Source organism: Manis javanica, chromosome 6 (genome assembly GCF_040802235.1).
Source record: "Manis javanica isolate MJ-LG chromosome 6, MJ_LKY, whole genome shotgun sequence".
Classification (NCBI taxonomy): Eukaryota; Metazoa; Chordata; class Mammalia; order Pholidota; family Manidae; genus Manis; species Manis javanica.
In genome coordinates, this window is record NC_133161.1 from 17,143,004 (window position 1) to 17,164,001 (window position 20,998).

General features: G+C 42.5%; 1 protein-coding gene and 1 long non-coding RNA gene across 3 annotated transcripts in view; one reads left to right on the forward strand and one right to left on the reverse strand.

Moving 5' to 3' along the window:
* TMEM140 (transmembrane protein 140) overlaps window positions 1-13,782 on the reverse strand; it is a 23,886-nt gene extending 10,104 nt beyond the window's left edge. Inside the window, exon 1 of one of the 2 annotated variants that reach the window (XM_073238429.1) lies at window positions 13,553-13,782. Coding sequence is in view for 1 of the 2 variants with exons in the window: in XM_073238428.1 (XP_073094529.1) it covers window positions 13,553-13,586 (34 nt within the window). In the remaining variant the exon portion in view is untranslated. The remainder of the gene's footprint in view (window positions 1-13,552) is intronic. The other variant, XM_073238428.1, reaches the window with a different exon arrangement.
* A 7-nt stretch (window positions 13,783-13,789) lies between these two features.
* LOC108408586 (uncharacterized) lies at window positions 13,790-19,953 on the forward strand. The gene is made up of 3 exons (XR_001856028.3): window positions 13,790-13,928; window positions 15,030-15,103; window positions 15,340-19,953. It is a non-coding gene; the product is annotated as an uncharacterized lncRNA (long non-coding RNA).
* Window positions 19,954-20,998: the final 1,045 nt, after the last annotated feature.

The window sequence follows — 20,998 nt, forward strand, 5'->3', positions numbered from 1 at the left end:
ACATTCTCCAGAATAGACCACATACTAGCTCACAAAAAGAGCCTCAGTAAATTCCACAATATTGAAATTCTACCAACCAATTTTTCAGACCACAAAGGTATGAAAGTAGAAATAAATTCTACAAAGAAAACAAAAAGGCTCACAAACACATGGAGGCTTAACAACATGCTACTAAATAATCAATGGATCAATGAACAAATCAAAATAGAGATCAAGGAATATATAGAAACAAATGACAACAACAACACTAAGCCCCAACTTCTGTGGGATGCAGCGAAAGCAGTCTTAAGAGGAAAGTATATAGCAATCCAGGCACACTTGAAGAAGGAAGAACAATCCCAAATGAATAGTCTAACATCACAATTATTAAAACTGGAAAAAGAAGAACAAATGAGGCCTAAAGTCAGCAGAAGGAGGGACATAATAAAGATCAGAGAAGAAATAAACAAAATTGAGAAGAATAAAACAATAGCAAAAATCAACGAAACCAAGAGCTGGTTCTTTGAGAAAATAAACAAAATAGATAAGCCTCTAGCCCAACTTATTAAGAGAAAAAGAGAGTCAACACAAATCAACATAATCAGAAATGAGAATGGAAAAATCACGACAGACTCCACAGAAATACAAAGAATTATTAAAGACTACTATGAAAACCTATATGCCAACAAGCTGGAAAACCTAGAAGAAATGGACAACTTCCTAGAAAAATACAACCTTCCAAGACTGACCAAGGAAGAAACACAAAAGTTAAACAAACCAATTACAAGCAAAGAAATTGAAACAGTAATCAAAAAACTACCCAAGAACAAAACCCCGGGGCCGGACGGATTTACCTCGGAATTTTATCAGACACACAGAGAAGACATAATACCCATTCTCCTTAAAGTGTTCCACAAAATAGAAGAAGAGGGAATACTCCCAAACTCATTCTATGAAGCCAACATCACCCTAATACCAAAACCAGGAAAAGACCCCACCAAAAAAGAAAATTACAGACCAATATCCCTGATGAATGTAGATGCAAAAATACTCAATAAAATATTAGCAAACAGAATTCAACAGTATATCAAAAGGATCATACACCATGACCAAGTGGGGTTCATCCCAGGGATGCAAGGATGGTACAACATTCGAAAATCCATCAACATCATCCACCACATCAACAAAAAGAAAGACAAAAACCACATGATCATCTCCATAGATGCTGAAAAAGCATTTGACAAAATTCAACATCCATTCATGATAAAAACTCTCAGCAAAATGGGAATAGAGGGCAAGTACCTCAACATAATAAAGGCCATATATGATAAACCCACAGCCAGCATTATACTGAACAGCGAGAAGCTGAAAGCATTTCCACTGAGATCGGGAACCAGACAGGGATGCCCACTCTCCCCACTGTTATTTAACATAGTACTGGAGGTCCTAGCCACGGCAATCAGACAAAACAAAGAAATACAAGGAATCCAGATTGGTAAAGAAGAAGTTAAAGTGTCACTATTTGCAGATGATATGATACTGTACATAAAAAACCCTAAAGACTCCACTCCAAAACTACTAGAACTGATATCGGAATACAGCAAAGTTGCAGGATACAAAATCAACACACAGAAATCTGTAGCTTTCCTATACACTAACAACGAATCAATAGAAAGAGAAATCAGGAAAACAATTCCATTCACCATTGCATCAAAAAGAATAAAATACCTAGGAATAAACCTAACCAAGGAAGTGAAAGACTTATACTCTGAAAACTACAAGTCACTCTTAAGAGAAATTAAAGGGGACACTAATAAATGGAAACTCATCCCATGCTCATGGCTAGGAAGAATTAATATCGTCAAAATGGCCATCCTGCCGAAAGCAATATACAAATTTGATGCAATCCCTCTCAAATTACCAGCAACATTCTTCAATGAATTGGAACAAATAATTCAAAAATTCATATGGAAACACCAAAGACCCCGAATAGCCAAAGCAATCCTGAAAAAGAAGAATAAAGTAGGGGGGATCTCACTCCCCAACTTCAAGCTCTACTACAAAGCCATAGTAATCAAGACAATTTGGTACTGGCACAAGAACAGAGCCACAGACCAGTGGAACAGATTAGAGACCCCAGAAATTAACCCAAACATATATGGTCAATTAATATTTGATAAAGGAGCCATGGACATACAATGGCAAAATGACAGTCTCTTCAACAGATGGTGCTGGCAAAACTGGACAGCTACATGTAGGAGAATGAAACTGGACCATTGTCTAACCCCATATACAAAGGTAAACTCAAAATGGATCAAAGACCTGAATGTAAGTCACGAAACCATTAAACTCTTGGAAAAAAACATAGGCAAAAACCTCTTAGACATAAACATGAGTGATCTCTTCTTGAACATATCTCCCCGGGCAAGGAAAACAACAGCAAAAATGAGCAAGTGGGACTACATTAAGCTGAAAAGCTTCTGTACAGCGAAAGACACCATCAATAGAACAAAAAGGAACCCTACAGTATGGGAGAATATATTTGAAAATGACAGATCTGATAAAGGCTTGACGTCCAGAATATATAAAGAGCTCACACGCCTCAACAAACAAAAAACAAATAACCCAATTAAAAAATGGGCAGAGGAACTGAACAGACAGTTCTCCAAAAAAGAAATACAGATGGCCAAGAGACACATGAAAAGATGCTCCACATCGCTAATTATCAGAGAAATGCAAATTAAAACTACAATGAGGTATCACCTCACACCAGTAAGGATAGCTGCCATCCAAAAGACAAACAACAACAAATGTTGGCGAGGCTGTGGAGAAAGGGGAACCCTCCTACACTGCTGGTGGGAATGTAAATTAGTTCAACCATTGTGGAAAGCAGTATGGAGGTGCATCAAAATGCTCAAAACAGACCTACCATTTGACCCAGGAATTCCACTCCTAGGAATTTACCCTAAGAACGCAGCAATCAAGTTTGAGAAAGACAGATGCACTCCTATGTTTATCGCAGCACTATTTACAATAGCCAAGAATTGGAAGCAACCTAAATGTCCATCTGTAGATGAATGGATAAAGAAGATGTGGTACATATACACAATGGAATACTACTCAGCCATAAGAAGTGGAAAAATCCAACCATTTGCAGCAACATGGATGGAGCTGGAGAGTATTATGCTCAGTGAAATAAGCCAAGCGGAGAAAGAGAAATACCAAATGATTTCACTCATCTGAGGAGTATAGGAACAAAGGAAAAACTGAAGGAACAAAACAGCAGCAGAATTACAGAACCCAAAAATGGACTAACAGGTACCAAAGGGAAAGGAACTGGGGAGGATGGGTGGGCAGGGAGGGATAAGGGGGGGGAAGAAGAAGGGGGGTATTAAGATTAGCATGCATGGGGGGGAGGGAGAAAGGGGAGGGTGGGCTGCACAACACAGAGAGGACAAGTAGTGACTCTACCACATTTTGCTAAGCTGATGGACAGTAACCGTAATGTGGTTGTTAGGGGGGACCTGATATAGGGGAGAGCATAGTAAACATAGTATTCTTCAGGTAAGTGTAGATTAAAAATTTAAAAAAAAAAAGAAAGAAAGAAAGAAAAGGGGGATTACTCCTTAACAGGATAAAACTATTGGTAAATCAAAGATCAACGCATGCTTTAAATATCCTTAATGTTGATCACTTAAAGGGTGTCAGATGATCAGCTATGGAGGTACTCTTTTCTGATAATATTCCTTTCTCTTAATTAAAAAAAAAAAAAAAAAAAAGCAGTTACTGTGTGCTGACCTCCAATGAGTTCTGCACAGTGGTATAGAGGGCATGTCAAAGTGTGGGCAAAGGGTCTGTTTGTTTCTAGGCAGAAGATCAAGGCCTAGCTTGGATACCCAGAAAATGAACTAAGATACGATATGAGGAGGAGCTTCCGGCATCAGCACTCTCTGGAGGACTCGTGCCGGGGGATGATCATCAAAAAGCCTCCACAGGGATCCGGACGATGCTGCGGTTGTGGCTGCATCCAGCCCACCGTCTCCTGGACTTGCCATAAGAAGGAGGAGGGAGATGTCTAGGCTGGCATGTGCATACAGTGAGACAACGAATTTGACTGGATCTGTACTGTTGGAACTCAACCAGGAGTTGGGAGGGGTGCAAGTTGTAGCACCCCAAAATCTCATGACTATAGACTATCTATGGTTAAAAGAACATATGGGATGTGAACAGATCCCAGAAATGGGCTGCTTTAATTTGTCTGATGGTTCAAGTACAGTTCGAAAATATCCATCATATCATAGATAAATTTTCACAAATGCCTAGGGTGCCTAAATGGTTTTCTTGGCTTCACTGGAGATGGCTGGTAATTATAGATTTGCTTTGTTTATGTCACCGTATTCCTATTATGTTAATATGTGTGTGCAAATTAGTTAGTAGTTTAAAACCTGTACATACTTAAGGTACTATACAAGAAGATATGTCAAAGAAATAATCAATCCTCCCAAGTTTCCTTCATATGCTACATCTATAGCTTTTCTTCTTCCTTCCTAATTACAAACCTTAAATAGAATTCGTGCCTCATATCGAATTTACCGAGTATCATAATTCCTCCAGGTGGTAAAGATACCTCGAGACAAGTGCTGGGCATAGAAGCCACAGGGCATAAATCTGCAAAGAAGTAAAAAGCTAACCTTTGCAAACAATATGGCTTCTCTCTCACTTACCAACTTTACATTTCCCTGTATGGCCCCGGAAGATGACTGGTTAGCCAGAGACGGGTAAGATTCCTCAAGGGAGGAACAACCTAAGACAGGCACAGTCGCAGGGGGGCCATCAGGTGAGAATTTGGGGATCAACAGAGGTGAGGCTCAGAACCTCACCCCCCCTGCTTTGAGAGAAATCTTCTGCATCCGTGGATGTCTTGCTGCCCTTGTCTAGCCTGGATTAATACTTAGTCCATAGGCACACACCTGATCATCTGATCATCTACATTTGCCTTCTTACAGCACTAAACTATGTTTTCTACCTTTATCTTGCATCTACCTACCACTTCAGCATTTTATTAAAAATAAAAATAATAATAATAATAGGAGAAATGTGGGATCAACATATAAATCAAGTACAAAAATCAAATGAATATTCATATTTGACCTGATGGTTTATAGGTCATATTGCATGATCAAAACCGAAAGTTTCTGTGATGAATGCCCTTGTACTGTTCACCATGTAAGAATTTATTCACTCTGTAAGAATTCGTTCACCATGTAAGAACTTGTTCGTTATGCTTCAGAAGATTGGAGACTGACGAGAATTAGGCTTGAGATGGATTAATGATTGTACATTGAGCATTGACCCCCCTATACTGAATTTTATTGTTGTTAACAACCATTTGATCAATAAATATGAGAGATGCCCTCTCAAAAAAAAAAAAAAAAAAAAAAAATCAAATGAATATTCATATTTGACCTGACTGTTTATAGTTCATAATGCGTGATCAAAACCGAAAGTTTCTGTGATGACTGCCCTTGTACTGTTCACCATGTAAGAACTTATTCACTACGTAAGAACTTGTTCACCATGTAAGAACTTGTTCGTTATGCTTCAGAAGATTGGAGACTGATGAGAATTAGGCTTGGGGTGGATTAATGATTGTGCATTGAGCATTGACTCCCCTATACAGAATTTTATTGTTGTTAACAACCATTTGATCAATAAATATGAGAGATGCCCTCTCAAAAAAAATAAAAAAAAAAAAAAAAAAAAAATAAAAAAAAAAAAAAAAAAAAAAAACCTCATTCTGGTTTTTCAATTCCTTTTGCATGCCTGAATGTCTGATGACATTCAGTGACCAGGCTTTAGATGTAGCTCGGGCTTATTTAGTCTCTTGCCATTTATGTGATTCACTACCTGATGTCTCGGTCATTAATAATGCCCCCCAGGCTGGCCTCATAGGGCACCCCTACACTGTCTTCATGTCAGGTGATGGCTTGTCTTCCACCTGTGGGAATTCCATTTCATTAAGTGTTTAACAACCCTTGCAGTGTGCCCAGCAGCAAGGACAGGCATGCCACCCACAACGTCCTGCTCAGTTAGAGCTCCGTCTCCAGCAGGCTGGGGACTAGAAGCTGGAACATTTGCATCCCTCCACAAGGAGCAATAGCTATGCTCTCCCTGGCAGGTGTGCATATGTTCTGGAACTTGCTACTAAGGATGACCCTTGCTACCAAGGCTGTCCTCCTTTCATGGGCGACATTAAAAAACGTGCATTCTTCCTGCTTCCTTAGGAATAGGACCCTCAGTGTGCTTCCGCCATGTCAACTCTTGGACCTCTCTTCCCATTTATTATTCTTGCTCTCCCCTCTGTCTCTGAGCTTCTGCTACAGTGGCTTCTTTGGTATTTTCCAAAAACTTAAGGTGGGTTCAGTACATGCCATTCTGAATGACTGGAAGGCTCTTCTGTGATTACCTCCTCCTTCCCTGGCCTCCCTGGTGCCTTTCTCAGTGAGGCCACCCCTGGTTAGTATTATAAAACTCTAACAGCCCTCCATAGCACCTGACACTCCCTGCGCTCCCTCTGTACACTTTCCCACCAGCTAACACGGAACATTTTATTGTCTTCCCCCCACCCCAAGGAATGTAAAGTCCATGAGGCCAAGGATTTTTGTGTGTCCCTCATTTTCATGTATCTGTGACTGGCTAGCTCTGTCATCTGTCTACCTATCATCACCTATCTACCTACCTATCATCTATTATCTGTCAAAAACCTACCTATCCTTTACTGTTATATCCCCAACACCCAGCACTACCTGGCACATGGTAGGCGCTCAGCCAGTATCTACTGGATAACAGGAGTGACTGAATGAGCGTCGGCGATGGCATGGACGGCTGCTCTTAAACTTCTCCCTCTATTCTTTTTTGCCTGCTTTTCTGTCCTAACTCTCCTCCTTCTGGTCCTTCTCTATTTTTTTATTCTTCCCATTTCCTAAATGTATGTTTTCTACAAGGTTCTCCTCTCTTTCTCAGATTTTTCACCTAAGCCTACAGCTTCAAGGGCTGAATGCTTTGAGATCACTTGACAGGATGGACACTGAAAGTGGTGGTGGCTAAGGTCAAGGGCCAGCAGCTCCCTCCCCCACCTGGCACGGCCAGGAGCAATCTGCACAGTGACCTAGAGGACAGCCTAGTAGAACCTGGATGTTATAATTTTGTTGCCATCAGACGTTACACATTTTGCAAATATTGCAGAATAGAAGCATGAAAGGAAAAACAGGTAGGCTGTTAGGTTGTTATCAGTTATAAATTCACCTCCTGGCCTTCATGAATGATTTAAGAAAGCTATAGGGGCCTACAGAGGGAAGAACTTGCTTTGAGAATTTTCTCTATCAGTGGAAGGCATCTAGAAGGAATCTAACTTGGCTGTGAGCTTATTAATAATTAAAAACAGACCTCAAAAATCTCTTGAGCATTTACTTGTGTCAGGCCCTGTGCTAAGCACTTAGTAGGTATTATCTTATTAAATTCTCACAATAACCCTAGGGGACCAGATTTTACTATTATTACTCCCATTTTCCAAGGGAGACAACTGAGGCTTAGTGAGGATCAGTAACATCTCCAAGCTCACACGCCAGCGGACGGCGGTCTGACAGGCAGGACTGTCTTCCACTGTAAGAACCTACCTCTATCTAAGCCAGCGGCTGCCTACGTAGGCCTAGTGGACCTTATCATGTTATCATTCATTATCATTTGCACTTCATGTAGTAGAGACAATGTGGAACAATGGTTCTGAGTGTAGACTTTGCACTCGTGTCCTGGGTTCATTCCCAGCTCTACCAGTACTACCATTAGTAGCTATGTGACTTTAGTTATTTAACACCCCTGTGCCTGGTTCTAGTTTCCTCATCTGTAAAATAGTTATACTAACAAAATTTATTTTATAGATGTTATAGAAATTACATGAAGTAATTTATGCATAGCATGTGGAACATTACCTAGTAAGTACTATTTAAATTACTACCTTCAGAGAGGAAACTGAGGCTCAGAGCAGTTAAGCCCAGGGCCACATGGCCTGTGCGTGGAGCAGTTCCAGTGGACACACAGAGTGCTGACCATGAACGGGGCCCCTGGAGGACGGGAGCTGTCCTTGCTGATGCTTGCTGACAATCACTCCACATGCAGCCGTCACACAGGGGCACTACGGTTAAGAGGCCGGACCCCAGAGCCAGACCCCCAGACTCACACCGCTGTCCTGCCTCACGGTCGCCTGAGCTCAGGCACGTCACACAGCCTCCCCACTCTGCACCCTGGTCTGTAATGTGTCACTGGCTGGTCGTGGGGGTTGCAAGACTGAAGTGAGTTCATTTTATGAGCCCAAACAGGCTGGAGCCTGGCTGGGCCGCCCCGACAGTGCTGATGAAGCGGTGACGGGACAAAGGGTAATGGGGAGCACAGGAGGGTGGAGGCTGGGAGTGTGGTGTGAACAAGAGAGGCAGAGCGCAGGGAAGACAGCATCAGCAGGATGCGGCCAGAAACAGAGAACCCGGCAGAGAAGAGAGCCGGGCTGAGTGCCTGCTTGTCAGAGGAGGCCCCCAGCCCTGCCTAACATCTCTCTGGCTGAACACATTTAGGATTAGAGTGTTCATGCTTTGGGTGTGACTCTGACGAAAATAAAAAGGGAAGAAGAAAGGGAAATGTGTCATATTTCCTTTGGCAGAAATGTGAGCCCAAATTCTTTTTTTTTCAAAACTGGGCCACAACCATGTTTCCTAAAAGTGTTTAGGGCTGGCAGCTCCCTGGGGTTCACAGTGTGCTATGTGAGCAGCTGGGCCTACGACCAGCTTTTTATGGAGGGCTGCCATATTTTAACTTACTTAATTCTTCCAAGTAGATAAAAACCTCATTACCAGCAGAAACTGGACTGCACCATGGGGCTGCAACAGAGGGTCTGTGCACAGGTCTCTGTACCCCCCGCCCCCGTGACAATACACTATGGGCTCAGGCTGCTTCAGTGGTCCCACTGATGTCACCGTGCTACTTGTCCAGTGTTCTGTTGCTTATTAGCCCTTACTAGCAGATGACCAAGCTGGGAACCAAGAACTAAGGGAGAAAAAAATCCCTTAAGAAGGAGAAAATGTCTGCACCTTGTAATTCTGGTTTTTATGGGTGAGACTCTGCAGTCCAGTTTATGGGAGGCTAAGGTTCCCAGAGTTGGAGGACAGGCAGTACTGGACACTCGTGACTGCCTCTGGCTGTCCCTCTCCGTCCTCTGGCTCCTGCCCACTCTCCTGCAGTCACAATGGAGTCGCCAGCCCCCATCGACTGAGGCCAGGATATCATCTTCTGACTCCATTAAATACACACCGAGGGTGACTCTGGGGAATCAGCAACGCACAGGGCAGACCAGGTACCTGCCTTCACTGAGCTTGCACTCTCGGGGGGACAAACACAAAGCATATATTTAAAAAATATAATTTTTGAAAAGATTTGGGAAGGAAACAAACAGAATGAAGTAAAGTAGAGAACTGGCAGGAGTAATTGGCGAATCTACACAGGAGGGCCAGGGAAGGCCTGTCTGCAAAGGCGACATTCGGTTGGAGGCCTGAGGCATGTGGAAGAGCCGTCCAGAAAGAGTGCAGTGGTTATAAGCGGCTGGTTAGGAGAGGAGCAGACTTGGGGCTGGGTGGCTGCAGCCCAAGGACAGAGGCTGTGCAGTGAGCAGACCCAGGGCCCTTGTAGGCCAGGGTGAGAGGGGTCTGCATTACATCCTTCTAACCAGCTCCTCTGCTGACTCATGGCCCAATCTCCCAGGCATGAGGACGGGGGCCCCAGATGGTGTGGCTGAAGGTGCAGATAGTTGCTGAGTTGGGGAGGAGTGGAGCGATGCCAGGCATTACCTCCTGAAGGGTTGCCCACCAGCCCTGCTACAAAGACACAGACCTATTGAATGTGGGCTGCACCCAACAGTCAGAAGGAACGAAGAGGAGGAGGTAAAGAATAATTGACAGTCACTAAGAACTAGACCTGAAATTTTGCTAAAGGTATTTTATTTTGAGAGTTGGCTGGAAGGGAGGTTAAGTGTTTTAGGAACATCACCTCCGTCCCTACACAAGAGGATATGACTCTCACCGGACAAGTTCCTAATGCATTTGAAATGACTTCAGAACACATGGAAAAGTAACTCAAAGGGAGCAAATCACAGACAAACTGAGTAGCAGGTGCTATGGGGCTTCCCCTTCCATCCTTCAAGCCAGTATTTGAAAGTGAGTCTTGTCACTTGATCCTGGTCTTGGGACTGCATCACCTGCGGCCCTGTGCTTCCTGGTGGGCTGGGTGTGGAGGAGGGGGCAGAAGTGTTCTCTGCTCCGCCCAGGGACTTCGCTGTTAGTACCCCACTTCCCTACTGCTGCCAAGGCGACAAAAGGGATCTCTCCTCACAAAAGTGCTGGGGACGTGGGGTCATGCCTAAAGCCTAGGTTTGGGCTGATTACCTTAATTCCTATATGGGGACCCACAGAATGGAGGTCACCACAGTGGCCTGGCTCACATCACAATTCAAAACCTAAGTCAGCCTGCATGGGAAACATGGCCAAGGAAGCCTAACACCAGTCACAGGCCTCCAACCGAGCTTTACCTTCCCTTAGAGAGCGAGACCTGCCTGCCCCAGAAGGAAATCCTGGCCTCCTGGCCAGTCACGCCACTTCCACGTTGCCTCTGCTAAAGCTCTGTAAAACCGCTCTTGCCCCAGATCCCTCAGGAAGAGTGCTCCATGACTGTGAGGTGCTGTGCTCCCCCAATCCATGGATTGTTTTTCTTTGAATAAAGAAACAAGTTAACTCATTAAAAAAACTTTTAGTTTTGTTGTCTGACAACTGAAGAAGCTGAGGCAGGGAGAGCCCAGGGGAATAAAATAAAGCTCTGAAAAATCTCAGTGGTAATGAGAACATATTGTCTGTGTATTTGAAGATTAAATTTGCAAAGAGCTTTACATTTATTCGTTTGCTTTAAGATGTATCATTTTGAGGCTGAGGGCAGCCTAGGTTCCGAAAATAACTTGGTGGTGGTGGTGGGTGGGGGATTGGGTCAAATGAAACAGAACGGCAGGGCCACTAGGCTGGACAGTTCAAGAAAGCAGAATATCCCAGGAAAGTCACATATATGAAGTTAACACACAATAAAGTGGCATTATAACTCAGTGGAAGAAAGAGTTTTAATTAACTAATGCTGAAGGAGTTGATTAGCTAACTCAAGATAAAACTATCTTAGGTCGTCATCTCACTCTACATAGTGAAATAAAATTCCCATGGACCCAGGAATGAGAAACATAATGGACAAAAACAAAAAAAGGAAAACAGCAGAAAGTAGTATTTGATTTATAAATGAACATTCTGCACTTAAAAGCAATTGAAATTACAAAGAAAAAATTGTAGATTTAACTTTTAAAATACACATTTCTCTACCACAAAAACAACATTAATAAAATTAAAAGTCAATGAGCATGGAAAATATCTGCAACAAATACGAAATGACTAATGTACCTAACATATGAAATGTTCATGCAAGCAGATAAAAATATTAGCCCACATAAAAATGGACAAGGAATATGAAGAGATATTTCAAAAAGAAGGTCTGCAAAATACCGAACTGCGACTATTGTACTTTCTACCACATGTGTGGGAGTTGTCCTCCACCAAACAATACTGTGACACCAGCTGGGTGTCCTGTAATCTAAATCAATTCTATAGTGTCAGATCCCACAGGTTTAGGCTCAATCCCACAGAACACTCCCCCTGCCTCGGATGGAGGCTTCCGTATTATGTGACTGGCAATCATATTATGACTAATTACCTCACTGGGCATTGGTGACAAATTTGATCTCCAGACACGCTAACCTCCCTGAAGGCTGGGGTGGGGCTAAAAGTTCCCACCCTCTAATCAGGTGCTTGGTTCCCCTGCGACCAGCCCTCATCCTTAGGGATTTTCTGAAAGTCAGCTCATTAACATAAACTCAGATGTGGTTCAAAGGAACTTATCATGAATAAAGAAGACACCCCTGTATCTCTAGTCACACTTAGAAATTTCCAAGCGCATTAGGAGCTCTGTGCCAGAAATGGGAACAAAGACCAAATATGTAGTTCTTATTATATAAATTACTATATCACATGGCATGAAAAAAAAATTCAGTACCTTTTGTAATGTAATAAAAAACATCAAGCAAAATAACCTGTGAGTTTCCTGGTCAAAACTGTGGATAAAAACACTTGATAAAAAAAGTGAGATAAAATGGATATTCTCACACAGTGATGCATGGAAGTGACTATCATACAAACTTTCTGGTAGGCAATATACACGAGATTTGGTAATATGCACTAAAAATCCTAAAAGTAGTCCTTTTGGCCTAGTAATTCACTTATGAGTCTATCCTAAGGCAGCAATCTAATGCAATCAATGACTTCAATACAGGAATTTTCATCACAATATTACTTTGGTAAAAAATGAGAAGTATCTTGAGGGCCCAACATCAAAATTAAATTATCAAGATGATGAAATCCTATGCAGCCTTTGCAAAACCAGGTCTAAAACCATAGTATGTAGTCTGACTGCAAGAAAGAGACTAAGGAATCATTCCAAAATACTAACATTAGCTGTGGTATCTCTGGGTGGTGGTGTTCTGGGCAATTGTTTTTCTTTTTGCACTAAAAATGTTTCCAAAATTACATGTTATATTTATGTAAAAGTGAAATGTAGAAAACAAACAAAAGCAACATTAGCTGGAAAGAACGGTGAGAAAGGGGAATGTGTGCAAAGTCAGAAGGAGACCATTGTAAGAACTGATTCTCAGATTCAGGACTTTGGGAGGGATGGGGTATAGGAAGAATATACTGGAAAACGCACTTAAGTTCTCATGAGGGGAGGAGGAAAGGAGTCCCATATATGCCTGTATTTCTTTTTTCCTATCCCAAAGAAGCCTTTGATTTTACAGGTAAAGAAGCATAATGGAAGTTGTTAGAGAAACAGCTCACATTAAAAAAAAAAACTTAAGATATACACCTATGGAACTAATATCCCACCAGGAATTTCCATCAAGGCATGAGAAGCAATGTAGTCTAGTAACAGAGGGTCTAAACATCTCTTAGGCCCCATAAGAGTCTTCCCGAGCCAAGAACCCAGGTTTTCTGATCATCTTCACCCAGCGTGTATGGTAGGGATTCGTAGAGTTCCTATAACCACCTTTGGGGAAGTTCTGCCACTGTGAGGCAGGGCCTGCTTTTGTTTGGCTGCCCATTTCGGACAGTCGACCTTGCAGGCCACATGCATTTATTTGTACAGACTTTGTGCAAGCCCTGCCACCCACTTCTCCCGTGTGCTTCTAACCAGGGTGCCAGAGTTACCCTTCCCACTGGTGAGGCCAGAGACTGCAGGGTGAAGCTGAGGGAGTGCAGGGGAGGTCGTACATGGGGGAGGGGTCACTGACACTACCAGCAACTGCCCGGTGCTGGAACGTGGAAGGTCTGAGGAGAAAGCCAACTCCCTACAGAGGGGCAAGCTGCAGTGCATGCAGTGGGGTGGGGGTACTTACAAAGAGAAGATGCAGGACCCACAGAAACACTCATAAACAAGAGGCACAGGAAGTCAGGTTCAGCTGATCCTTCCTTCTGGAGGCTTCCTGGTGTCAGGCTCTGGAGGAGACGGGGAGCGGTGAAGGGCACTTAGATGCAGTGCTGAGCTTATGACCTGCTCACATTCGACGCTGTACTCAAGTAAACAGTTCTGAACTTTGGTACATTTATACTGAGTGATGTCACTATCAGCTGATTTCAGTTTCATTTCTTAACTTGCCGGTAGTGATGGCTCGTGACTTTTCAAAAAGAAAGAATGTAAACAGCGTTGTGGTTCACCAGACCACATACTTTGACCACACTGGAGCCAACCAACCAATCGACTTGAAGAGCCAGGTGAGTGTCTGGATTATTATCACACAATTCCAGACATGAAACTGGCCAAGACACTCTCAAAGCTCTCAGTGATTTAAACACTGGTAAACCTAAAATTTTATTCAGAAGGGACTTCAAGATCCTGGACCCAGGTCACCCCCTGGGAAGCAGTTTTGCCATCTGTCCCCTCCTTTTCAGAGACCAGCTTTGTGGGACAACTGGGCTTCCGGAACACAAAACCGTATCGTCCTAGCATTCTCACCGGGGTGTTTAGACCCACGCTGGAGCGGCTGCAACTTCTCTTTTACTTCAAAATAAGAGCAGCAGGAAGCTTTTATTTTTGTAATCATAGGAGCTCCTAGCCAGAGTTTAGAAATTGCTTCCCTTACTCACATAACCAGCTGGAAATTCTGATTTGGGGTTATGCTTGGTTAAGTCAGAGACAGTTACCTAGTTACATTGCTGAATCCTTCAGGGTTTCTCTTCCCTTCACCCTGACATTCCCCCAAAGGAGTTCCTTGAGTTGCTACATTTTCCCCTCTCCATAGTTCTTTTAAATCCAAGCACTAGAAAGAGGTTTAGGACATCTATAGAAAGGAAAAACAGAGGCTTTGGGATCAGGGAGCTCTGCTGCATTTGTAAATTAGTTAACCTCTCTGAACAGCAGTTTCTCATCTGTAAGAGGAAAACAACACCCTCTGTGCACGGCTGTGGTGCAAACTGGAATAGAGAAGTGCTTAGTCCGGTACGGGGCACACATTAATGGCAGCTGTTACTATTAAAAGTAGGATTTCTAAGCATCTAGCCTTCCTGATGATACCTTCAAGGCACAGACAAAATTAACTTTTTGGTGCTAATATAAACTAATTACTCTGAAAACCGAACACTGGTGAGTGAAATGATACAGTACAGAAGAGACGGAAATATACATTTAAAAGTTTGTGTGAACTTACAATGCACATGGCTTTAAAAAGTCAGTGCTTCCAAGTTTGTTATTAAAAACAGCACCTCACTCTCCCCAGCTTCTCCAGAGGCAAGCACCCGCACGCTATTTCACCCAGTTCTTCAGGTGTTCACCTTACTTCTCTAACATGCTTACACTGGTGCTTCCTTATTTTTCAGTTTCAGGCATAATCTATTGACACTCATCTGTAAACGGAGATTTAGCTGCTGCTTCCCAACTCCACGTTCCACAGGTATGAGTCCTCTCTCCTCCTTCCACACTGGTTATAATTTTATTTAAATCAGCGTTCAATATCTACAGTATCCTAACTAAATACCATGTATAGCAGCTGAGCTGTGTAGAAAATTGTGATTTCTTTTCCTTCCCCGAACAAATTTTTGTCTTCCCTGGAGATAATAATTGCCTTAAATTTTGTTTCTTTGCTGGTTTTCTATGAACTTAACACTAATTTCACCTTCAAATTTTCAGGTCTTTTTCAAATTTGCATATGTGACACTTGACCTCTTCCTGAGAAAAGTTCCCCAGTGACTCGCGACCTGCTCCCGTCTGGGCTGAGGGCCTTGACACCTGATGTCAGTCTGGAATCTCACTTCACTGCCACCCTGGGGATTCCCTTTGCCTCTGTTCTATGCTGGATATTCTATTTACTTCATCAAAGGCTTTTCTTGATTTAGTCTTTATTCTACCCTTAAACTTGATCAAAGTTAGACTGGGTGTGGAATTTCAGGTTAAAAATAATTTGCCTTTATAATTTTGAAAGCCTTGTTCCATCATTCTATCTGCTTTCATGTTATTATTGAGGAATTTAGAGCTATTCTGCTTTATAGCTTCCAAAATGGCCTCCTTTTCTGTTCTCTTCCTTGTGGCTTTGTCTTAAAAAATAAAAATGAAAAATAAATAAATAAATAAATAAAAATGACTGTTATTTTAGTGGGTTTTTGAGGAGTAAAATTAAATGTGTGTCCAGTTTCACACAGCTGGCCTCTGGGTGAGTTTGTTGCTCTTATCAAGCTAGTACCTTCTCTTAATTGCTTACCGCCCAAATCTCCATCTCCATTGTTTTTGACAGAACCCTTAGGTGGGAGTTTCTCCACACTCTGTTCCAAACAAATCAGTTTACTAGGGGAGAACTTCAGAACTCTCTGTTCTTAGGGCTTTCTCTCCTCCTGGGGAAAAATATTTGAGACACTGCTATGGAGGTGAGGGCGCAGACCACGGCCTGCTTCTGCTGGAGTGGCACCTCTGTTTTTGGAGCATGATGCTCCGTGGGACAGTAGCTTCTGGTCTTTTCAGTTAGCCTCTTCCTGCATGGTACCTCCCCTCTGTGAACAAGCTGGGGCCAAGGTGACCAGGGCTCCAGTTTTCTTGGCCTGATGACTCTGGGAGAGAGCCCTTGCCTTCTGTTTGGGTGGAAAAAGGAAGGCCCGGACCTCTCGGCTGCCCTTGCCTGGAATTCAGCCTTTGCAACACAGAAGTAGGGATGTGAGGAATGGCAGCAGCCTGCCCCTCCCAGGGAGATGCCATAGCCCTGGCTGAGAGCTGGGGGCACTGCAACCAGTGTGTCTGCGGCGCCTGCTCTGGGAGAGTGGGGCGCTTTTCGCATGTTGAACTGGGCGGAAGGGATGAGAAGGTTGCAGCTTAAGTCCAAACACTATCACTGCTCTTACTGAGATTTATTAGATTTTCTTACATAAATGTTTCTTCATTTGTTGCATGTCCTGAGGACAATTAAAAAATTTTCCCTTTGGACAGGAGGTTACACCATGTTTGTGATACTCTTTGAGGAGAGTAATGGGCTTACCACCTGCAGCACGGTCCAGTCAGGGATTCAATGGCTCCCTTTATTACTTACAGCCTGTTTCATTCGTGTGTGTTTCATCCTTTTCTTCTTTCTGGTCCTTCACTTCCCACATTCTTTCTGTTCTTCACCTTGGGAAGGCAGGTTTAGGTTTTCCTATAGGTGAGTGTTTTCATCCAGACCATCCTATTTCCCTCTGAAGTCATTCTACCTTTTTTCTGAGATGCCTTTCATTGGTTAGTTGGGGTTAGAAAACTTGATCCCTCTTTGACTGACCATGTCTGTTGAAAATGAGCCATCATCACATCATGACATGACAGTTTAGGGAGCTTACTTTGCGATTCATAGTTGAGAAGTCTACTGTATCTCAAGGAAAGAGGTTCAAACCATGCAACCGGTTCACATTCCTATTAAGAGTTGACAAACACAGAGTTTGTATCTTCAGGGGACTGGGCTCTGTGAGAGGTGACTTGAGGGCTTCATAGGCTTGTGTAAACTCTATAATCTTTTCACTAATGTAACAATATTCTTCTACCAAGGCAGAAAAACATTTTGCTAGCCTTTTATTCCTCCTTAAATTATGTTGGCTTCTTACTAAAAAAAAACCCAACCAACCGAACAAAACACAGCAGCACATAAAAGAGAAACTGAAGGGCTTTGTCTTAGGGAGTCACATACCGCCCCCAGAGCACTGCTCCAGGCCCCGCTGGAGATGGTTCTGTGGCTGTCTGGAGGCACTCTGTGATTGCAAAGCCCCATGAAGTCTGTCTGCTGGTTGAAGTCCATACCCCATGGACTGCAACTGCCTGCTTGGAACCCTGTAGAGTGCTGTTCTTCTAAAATAAAAAACTAATTATGTTTAGTCTGGCAACCAGGACAGACCATCAGTGGGGCAGGGCAGGTGAGACCTGCTTGAACAAAACATTACACACTACCTTCATTCTGTGACTGCTGAACACAAAGAAAGTAATGTTATTTGTACTGTGTATTGGGGGAAATACAAAAGGCTCCAGAGGAGATTAGCCCATGAGCTCTGGCTACTCCAGGCCCTACCTGACACTACATAAAACTAGAAGATTCAAGTGGTGTTCTGACAGAACCCTTTCTCTGCACTGGTATGTCAGGGCAGAGTGGTGAGACATTAGAGGGCTCACTGGCCCATGTTCCTGGGTAAGGCTCCTTTTGATCTGAAGTTTCCTTCTGTAGTCTTGATGCCTGATTCTGCCTACAAAAGTTACAGGGATTTTTCTTCCCTCTAGGCTCATCTGAGCCTCAGTGGAGACAAGCTGGGTCAGAGAAATGAGGGGTCTTACCAAAGGTATTACCTCACTGACTTGGATTTTAATTGTAAGAACTCAGGAGACATCAAGAGGAACTGTTGCTGCCCTAACATTTCATGTATTTTCAGTGGAGCTCCATCATACTTCCATCTAAGTGTTCTCGGATGCGGTATCTCATTGACCCAGACTCCTTCATCATGTGGCCCTGCCACTGTCAGCACACCATCTCATCTTCAGAACCGTGGCTACCTCTGAGGAGGGAGTATATCATCCTATCAGCTGAATTTGCCATCTTTTGTTTCTTTTAACAAAATCTTATTCCCCTAATATCTCTGTAGCAGACTCAGGCCCAGAGCCTCTTTTGTCCATTGCCCAGGACCCTGCCATGAGCAACCATCTCCACACAACCTTCACCACAGGAGAAAGTGGTGAGCAATCAGCAGAGCCTGGTCTGGGGGTCCTGGAGCTGCCAGGGTTTGAGTCAATAAATGCATAGAACACGGGCTCTTAGTAGGCTTGGTGGTAAGGTGAGGAAGGCCAAATCCTTGGTGAAGTGATGATCATTTGTTTATAATGTATTTGGAAAGGTAAATTGCCAGTTAGAAGTTTATGACATGTTTCTGAAAGTAAAGAATTAAGCCATTGTATAGAAGATCTTTGTCATGGAAAAAATGACTTCAGCAAACCCCTTTTATATGCAGAAAGGTCCTCACCCTTCTGTGAGGATAAAAATGACATGTGACTTTTTTGTGGTGGTGGGCAGATCATTCTTATCTTAAAGCCTAATTATAAAAGAACAATTTAATGCCATCCTTCCCAAAGCAGTTTACGGATTCAAAGCGATCCCTATCAAAATTCCAATAGCATTTTTCAATGAACTAAAACAAATAGTTCTAAAATTCATATGGAATCATAAAAGACCCTGAATAGTCAAATAGGTCCTGAGAAAGAAGAACAAAGCTGAGGGGATTATGCTCCCTGACTTCAAGCTATACTACAAAGCCATAGTAATCAACACAGTATGGATGGTACTGGCACAAAGAACAGACCCATAGATCAATGGAACAGAATAGAGAGCCCAGATATAAACTCATGTGTATATGGTCAATTAATATATGATAAAGGAGCCATGAATACACAATGGGGAGAAGACAGCCTCTTCAACAACTGGTGTTGGGAAAATTGGACAGCTACATACAAGAGAATGAAACTGGATTACTGTCTAACTCCATACACAAAAATAAACTCAAAATGGATAAAGACCTAAATTAGGACATGAAACCATAAAACTCTTTGACAAAAACAGGCAAAAATCTCTTGAGCATAAGCAATTTTTTTCTGGATGCATCTCCTTGGGCAAGGGAAACAAAGTACAAAATGAACAAGTGGGACTACATTAAACTAAAAAGCTTCTGTATAGCAAAGGGACACCATTAACAGAACAAAAAGGCAACCTATAGTATGATATAATATATTTGTAAATTATTTATCTGATAAAGGTTAATATCCCAAATATATAAAGAACTCATGTGACTCAATGCCAAAAAAACAAATAACTGGGTTAAGAAATGTATGGAGGACCTGAACAGACATTTTTCCAAAAAAGAAATATAGATGGCCAACAGGCACATGAAAAGATGCTCCGTATCACTATTATCAGGGAAATGCAAATCAAAACACAATAAGATATCACCTCACTCCCGGGAGAATGGCCACTATCCAAAGGAAAAGAAATAACAAGTGTTGGCAAGGATGTGGAGAAAAGGGAACCTTCCTACACTTTTGATGGAAATGTTGATTGGTACAGCCACTGTGGAAAGCAGTATGGAGGTTCCTCAAAAAACTAAAAATATAAATACTATTCAATCTAGCAATTCCACTTGTAGGAATTTACCCAAAGAAAACAAAATCCCTGACTCAAAACGATATATCCACCCCTATGTTTACTGCCACATTATTTACAATAACCAAGATATGGAAGTGACCTAAGTGTCGATAAATAGATGAATAGATAAAGTAGAGAAGGTACATATACACAATGGAATATTATTCAGCCATAAAAAAGAAAGAAATATGCCATTTGAGATAAGATGGATGGACCTAAGGGGTATTATGCTAAGTGAAATAGGCCAGGTAGGGAAGGACAAATACCATATGATTTCATTTATAAGCAGAATCTAAAAACAAAACAAAATAAAATGAACAAAAGAGCAGTAGACTCATAGACATTGAGAAGTGACTGGTGGTTACCATGGGAGAGGATGGGAGAGGTGACAAACTTTCAAATGACCTCTGGGACACAGACTGGAGCCATTCTGAAGAGCTTACTCTAAGATTCTTTTGGTTTATCAAAGGGAGATTTCTGAGTGGTGTCCAGCCTCTGCTGTATCTCTTTATATTTACATAATTGGCTGGCTGTAGTCTAAGAAAGAAATGAAATGTGTGAGTTCTTGCCCAGCAGGTACCCTACATATTTGTAGTTTGTAGTATTTGCCATAGCATAAATCAGACTTTTTTCCTTTGGTGTATCCATCCTCCCTGAAGACTTTTACCATTATTTTTATGAGAATGATCTAAATATTCATCTCTGGTCATGATTTTCCAGCACTACTCCAATCCTGTATTTCTAAATGCCTAGAGGATATGTTTATTTGGATACCTGTCCTGATCCCAGGCTTCCTGATATAATGGCCACTAAAGATCTAGCAGACATCAAAAAGATAATGGGAAACACTACAAACACACACATTTGACAACTAAAGAACTGGATCATTTCCTAAAAAAAACCCCATGAATCACAGTATGGAATAGAATATTTGAGCGTCTGTGCAGACAGATGGAAATAGCCCAGTTTCCCCACCTGGACTCCACTGACACCAGAAGGAAAGAGCTCCTCATTCCTACTGGACAGTTGTGGGAGTTTCATCTGCCCACACAGCCTCCACTGACACTATGGTGGAGGTGGCCCCATTACTGCGGGGCATTGGTGAAAGTCCTGACTCTCCACTAGGCCTCTTCTGATACCATCCTAGCAGGAATGGGGAGCAGC